The sequence below is a fragment of the Anabrus simplex genome, chromosome 1 (assembly GCF_040414725.1).
Source record: "Anabrus simplex isolate iqAnaSimp1 chromosome 1, ASM4041472v1, whole genome shotgun sequence".
Classification (NCBI taxonomy): domain Eukaryota; kingdom Metazoa; phylum Arthropoda; class Insecta; order Orthoptera; family Tettigoniidae; genus Anabrus; species Anabrus simplex.
In genome coordinates this window covers 680,333,331-680,339,794 of record NC_090265.1, presented here as the reverse complement: position 1 = coordinate 680,339,794, position 6,464 = coordinate 680,333,331, and the positions used below count along the sequence as shown (strand labels likewise).

The following is a 6,464-nucleotide window of genomic DNA, read 5'->3' as shown; positions in this document are numbered from 1 at the left end:
GAATTGTTTCTGTCATCAACTGATTTCAAACTTACGTGTTTGAGTTAGAAATAGTGAAGTGTCGATGTATTCATGTGAATAGTTCAACCAAACGAACATCGTGCTTTTTGTTCAATGTTCTAGATATATATAGTGCTCAAGTATCTGAATTTTTTAACAAAATAAATTTCGTGATAAAAATTGTCTCCGTGGAAATTCAGAGATCGATGTGTTGGTGTTTGTGGATAGTGAGTGATCTGAAGGTTTTCTATGAATTATAATTGCCACAGTTATTGGACAAGTTTCTGAGCCTTCTGGTGCTATGATTGCAAAATAGAATACGTTTTCAAGATGAGTGATCACGAACGCATCAGGCTAGTCATCTTGGGCGGAGCTGGGGTAGGCAAGAGCTGCATTGTGAAGAGGTTCCTCTTCAACACCTACACGGACAAGTATCGCAGTACTGTGGAGGACTTATACAACAGGGAGTACGACTTAGGCCAAGTGCAGCTCAAGGTGGACATCCTGGACACAGCAGGGGACCTCCAGTTCCCAGCCATGAGGAGGCTCTGTATCGCCACGGCTCATGCTTTCCTTCTTGTGTACGCCACAACCTCTGCGCCGTCCTTTGCCTGCGTCAAGCGCTGCTTCGAGGAAGTCCGAGAACAAAGACCAGACTTCCAGGAAATTCCTATAGTGGTGGCAGGAAATAAACTCGATCTTGCTTCCACACACAGGGAGGTTCAGATTGAAGATGTGTCCGAGTGGCTCTACTGCGAACTTCCAAAACTCAGGTATGGAAATCATAAATCACTGTAGGTCTTTGTCATTGGAATTGGATGGCGGAAAGTATCGTAAGATGTTGTGTTGTAGTTTGAGTTGTCAGTCTATAGACTGTTTTGACGCAACTGTCATGCCACCCTATCCTATGCTTACCTTTTCACTTTTACGTAAACTTCTGCATTCTACATCTGCTCTAATCTGTTTTTCATATTCATACCTACCGTTCCTAACGCCTACACTTTCCTCAAAAACCAACTTATAAGTTCTAGGCGTCTTAAGATGTGCCCTATCATTCTATCCCTTTTTCTCGTCAAATTTAGCGAAATTGATCTCCTCTCACCAATTCGATTCAATACCTCTTCATTCGTGGCTCAATCTATCCATATCATCTTCAGCATTCTTCTCTAACACCACATTTCAAGAGCTTCCATTCTCTTTCTTTCTGAGCTCGCTATTTTCCATGTTTCATTTCTATGCACTACCACGCTCCAGACGAAAGTCTTCAAAAAGATCTTCCTAATTCCTGTACAAGTGTTCGAAGTGAGCCTTACTTGGTTGTGCTAGTCTGCATTTTATGTCCTCCTCAATTCTACCATCGTTAGTTATTTTATTACCCAAGTGGGAATATTCATCTACTTCCTTTAAGACTCCATTTCCTAATCTATATTTCTTGCATCACCTGACTTCGTTCCACTTCACCCCATTACTTTTCTTTTGGATTTATTTATATTCATCTTGTACTCCTTCCCCATGACTCCTATCGTTACCATTCAGAAATTTCTGCAGATATTCTGCAGACTCAGATAAAATAACAATACCGTCGGAAAATCTCGGGGTTTTGATTTCCTCTGTTTGGATTGTGATTTCCCTTCCAAAATTCCTCTTCGATTTCCTTTGTCGTCTTTTCTATATAAACATTCAAAAGGAGGAGAGACAAATTACAGCCTTTCCTCACTTCTTTCTGGATTTCTGCTTCTTTTCTAAAGCTCTCGATTCTTATCACTGCAGACTGATTATTGCACAGTTTGTAGGCAATTCTTCTTTCTTATCGAATGCCTTTTCTAGATCTACGATCGGCATGTACAGTACGTTGGCTTGTCTGTATTCATGCGGTCCTCGTCTGAAGCCAAATTGATCTCCTCCCAAGTCAGTTTCAACTTTTTTTTCCATTCCTCTGTAAATAATGCGTGTTGAAATTTTGCAAGTGAGGTGTGCTAAACTTTGTAGATGATATTTATAGCTAGTGAATTAGCCACCCCAACATCTTCGTATTTATGCAAGCCGCAGTTTAAAATTTAACGTAAAAATATATCCCCTGTTGTCCGATGAAATGTCGTATGGCTTTTAGTGCCGGGATATCCCAGGACGGGTTCGGCTGGCCAGGTGCAGGTCTTTCTATTTGACTCCCGTAGTCGTGATGAGGATGAAATGATGATGAATACAACACATACACCGAGCCCCCGTGCCATTGGAATTAACCAATTAAGGTTAAAATCCCCGACCCAGCCGGGAATCGAACCCGGGACCCTCTGAACCGAAGGCCAGTACGCTGACCGTTCAGCCAACGAGTCGGACAGTTGTCCGATATAAATGGTTTTCACGTATGTCTTACATGCATCATTCTCTGCTGTCCCGTATGATAGTGGTACAACATTCCTACCCTGTGCTTACACGCAATTTTCAGTTGCAAGTACGAGGGCGAATCAAAAAGTAAGTTACACTTCCAAATTATGGACATTTATGCAACCATCTACACATAGGCAACACGGCTATGTACAACATAACATGTAAGTAAACAGCTGCTTTCACCTCTCATCGTTTCCGAGTCGTCGTCCACCGATATCCTTTTTCCTGGACTGTATGGAGGATGTTGCCATACCTCCCACTTGAATCGCTGCAGCAATTCGGTCGTTTGGCGGGCCGTGTGACGTGTTGCGTATTAAGGTATTCAGACTTACCGCCATGCGATTATCATGTGTTCAGTAAGTTGAGAAAAGGATCTCGGCGGACGACGATTCCGAAGCGATGAGGAGGTGAAAGCAACTGTCTCCAGCCTGTTACATAGCGCTGAAGGTGCTTTCTATGGATCAGGAATCGAAAACATGGTTGAACGTTATAATAAATATTTACATTCTCTTGGGAACTATATGGAAAAGTGAACTTCCATTGTATGTTGTCATAGCCGTGTTGCCTATGTGTAGGTGGTATATATTACTTTTTGATTTACCCTCGTAATTATGAAGATAACTAACTGATAAATACTGCGAGACAAAAAAATTGAAGTGCCCAGAAGGGAATGGGGAACCGAAATTAAACTTCGCCTATTGAGAGGGTATGTGATGTTATTTCAGTGATTACAAAAATAAAGTCAAATTTACAAAGAACTTGGCAGTACCAGCCCACTTAGCAGTATGAGGTTGCATCCCCTCTGGCCGGGATGCATGCACTGGTTCGGTTGGGTAGGGTGCCATAAAGCTGTTGTATCCTCTCCTGAGACAAACGGGCCTTCAGCTGTTGTAACTGGTTCTTGATATCCTGGATACAGGAACTGGGACGGAGTTGACATCCGAGCTCTTCCCACATATGATGGCCACGGGAGTTCCACAATATCACGCCGACAGTACATACAGACGCATGGCCTGTGTGAACGAGCATGGTTCTGTTGAAACGGCCCCATGACACTGTCGCATGAGAGGTAATACGTGAGGACGCAGAATGTCCGTGACGTACCGTTGTGCCGTCTAAATCACTACCAGCCATGAACTGAAATCATATCCGATGGCTTCCCTCACCATGACACCAGGAGTAACACCGATGAATGGGATCTCTCCCCAGGTCGCCGCCATACTCGCATACATGGTCATCCGGGGTAGTGCGGAACCGCAACTCATTGCTGAACACAATGCGACGCCATTCTGAGCAGTCCACGCTTCCTGGTGACGGCACCACTCCAAACGCAGCCGCTTGTGTTGTGGTGTTAACGGCAGCCTACGCACGGGATGGTAATTCCTTAGTCCAGCTGCTGCTAGTCTCTGATCAATGGTGCGGGATGACACAGAATGTTGCCGGGGGTCCATTACTTGTTTTCGGACGGTAGCCGCAGACGTGAAGGGGTTACGATGTGCTTGGTGCACAATACGGCGATCCTCCCTTGTGGCGGTCAGACGTGGTCAACTGGAACCTTGACGATGAGTACGCTTGCCCTCACTTTCCATGCAGTCGAACATCGGGCCACTGTCACATCCGAATGCCCCAAAAATCTGGATATTGCACGATTCGCCCAGCTGGCTAAATGGAGACCCACAGTGAGGCCAGTTTCAAACTCTGTCAGGTGCTGATAACGCTGTCTCACACGAGTACACGGCATCTCCGTATCATTCACAGTGATCACTCAACATCTGACGATGTTCACGCCCCTTATATACCCTACCAGGCCTGGTGACAACGCTAATAAACTATGATGGCCGTTCTACCTATCCAGAGAATTCCAACTCTAATCCTTTACATACCCTCTGATTGTGTGCATGTACGAAGTTACATTGTCATCAAACCATTTCTTCTGGGTGCTTCAAATATTTTGTTAGGTAGTGTAAAAAAGTAAAGGCTTTAAAGATGTACTATTAAACTAAACTTTTAAAAATAAAAATTAACATATTTAAGATTGTGATTAGAAATTTAAATTTCATGATTCAAATTTTTTCCTGAAGTATTTATATAAAGCATTTTCGATCAACTATCACTTCTCGATCAGTTGACTTCGTAGATACATTCAGTCGACAAAATTCAATTATTTGGGAGTAAGCAATCATTTGTCAGTAAAAGAAATGGCTAATCAGAAAAGGGTTAAAGTAGGAAAACATTTCTGTTCATCACTACATATTGTTCTAGACTCATATATTATTTATTTAATATCCTAATAGTTTGAACCTTCTTGTACGTTATAGTTTTAATCAGTTAATTAATCATTGGTCCTTGACACAAAATTAGGAAACCAAATGATTGAAGATTTTGTGAATGAACTTACGGAACTTTCTTCTGCAGCAGGCTTTCCTACACAGATGGTATAATGGCTTTGAGATTTCCATATTACACTTATTTAGGTGACACTCAAGATAGAATGCTGTCTTTCCAAACACAGCGCCGTCGAACAATAAATGGTCCACTGTTTGAGAACATTCACAAAAACACAAATAATCGCCTTCAATTTTAATTTTAAATCATTCAAAGAAGCAATTAAACTTTCCATGGTCGGAGACAAACAGAGTGAGAATGAATTTGGGCAGTAATATTTTGTACTGGAGTCGGCTGTATCAGTCGTAAAAATAAATTATCTTGTGGCAGACAATTTTGTACTTGATGTCCAGAGGTTGTTCCACTGCCTTGTTAAATATGTTTTCTTTTGGGCTTTTGCATTGCTTGAGGGGGTGGTTTGTTGAAGGTAATTTCTATGTTGAATGGAATAGCTCCCCTTAGAATTCGTAATTATTTAGGAAAGAATGATCCAAAAATATAGAGGTATGTATTAATCTGTTTTGATCTCTGGTATTCAGTAGCGAGCAGAAGAAAAACAAAGCAAAAATAAGGTTCCTAGAAGGAAACCATAATTTAATTTCATCGATTGCTAATGTTAAAAATCATTTCAGCTCTTTAGGTTTTTCAATCGTGAAGATACCAGCGTTTCGCCCCAGTGTAGCAGTGGGCTCATCAGTTGGGTTTCTATACCTTTCCAGGACGCTGGTGGCTAGTGCGCCGTTGAGACACCACTCCAAGCCTCTTTTGTAATACAATGCAGTGACAGTGCACTAGAGGAGGCATGTGCCTTCACTTGTTTAATGCCTGCCCTTCTCCGTATATTCCATGGAGGTCCCTGGAAGATGTAAAATAAAGGCTTCTACTTTCTTTAACCTCGGCTCTAGTTGGGATAAAGTGATTAGCTTTATGTACAGAGTCTTGTCCCCATAAATTGATCTGGTACACATTCCACAAGTCCAAAAGTAAAAATAAGGTTTCTAAACATCATTATCAAATAAAATAATCAGATATTGCCCTTCTTCATGAACTATGTGGTAAAAGTAGTGAATACTTTCTGTTGCAGAGCCAAAGTGATGGAGTGTTCAGCCAAAGACGACTATAACATCAAGGATATTTTCCGGTGCTTCATCACGCTATCCCGTATCCTGCGTCCTGTTGGAGAGGAGGTGGTAGGAGGTTTGAAACGACGGTCCAGCGCGTACGTGAGTGCAAGCAAAGGAGGCCGCCGGGCAGGGAGTCCAGCCGGGCTGGAGGCCAGCAGTTCAACCCCCACGAGTGAAGGCAGTGGAGGTCTGGAAGTGGCCAAAGCCAAGCCTCGCAGTCGCTCCCTCATCAGACGGTCAAGCCGCAAAGCCAAGCAACAAATGAGAGATGCACACGCCGAAGATTGCCACGTGTCTTAAATTACTTTCTCTCAGAATTCTGGGACACAGCAAAGAATTTTTCAGTTTTCTTTATTTGTTTATGGAAGTTTCTGTTGCACACCAAGGTAACTATTTTTGCCAGAACTCCACGTCGGAGTAAACAAACTATTCTGGAGTTGTTACTCCCTTTTGATGGTGAGTGTTCCGTGCTGTTGGATGTCATTTATATTGAGACACATAGCATCCTTTAAATCCCTCATGCACATACTAATGCACTGATTTAATAATAAAGTATGTATCTGCAAA

The 6,464-nt window shown here is 42.4% G+C and overlaps 1 protein-coding gene across 1 annotated transcript; it reads left to right on the top strand.

Annotated features, from left to right (window-relative positions):
* Positions 1 to 330: 330 nt before the first annotated feature.
* On the top strand, positions 331 to 6,197 carry LOC136872068 (GTP-binding protein Di-Ras2). The gene is made up of 2 exons (XM_067145934.2): positions 331 to 773; positions 5,858 to 6,197. The coding sequence occupies exons 1-2, from the start codon at positions 331 to 333 to the stop codon at positions 6,195 to 6,197; spliced, it is 783 nt and encodes a 260-aa protein (XP_067002035.1).
* The last annotated feature ends 267 nt before the right edge of the window (positions 6,198 to 6,464 follow it).

Bases quoted from the DNA above. Each gene is read 5' to 3' on its own strand.
- LOC136872068 (XM_067145934.2), top strand. From the start codon at position 331: ATGAGTGATCACGAACGCATCAGGCTAGTCATCTTGGGCGGAGCTGGG. The intron at 774-5,857 runs GTATGGAAATCA...TTTCTGTTGCAG, and splicing joins TGCGAACTTCCAAAACTCAG to AGCCAAAGTGATGGAGTGTT.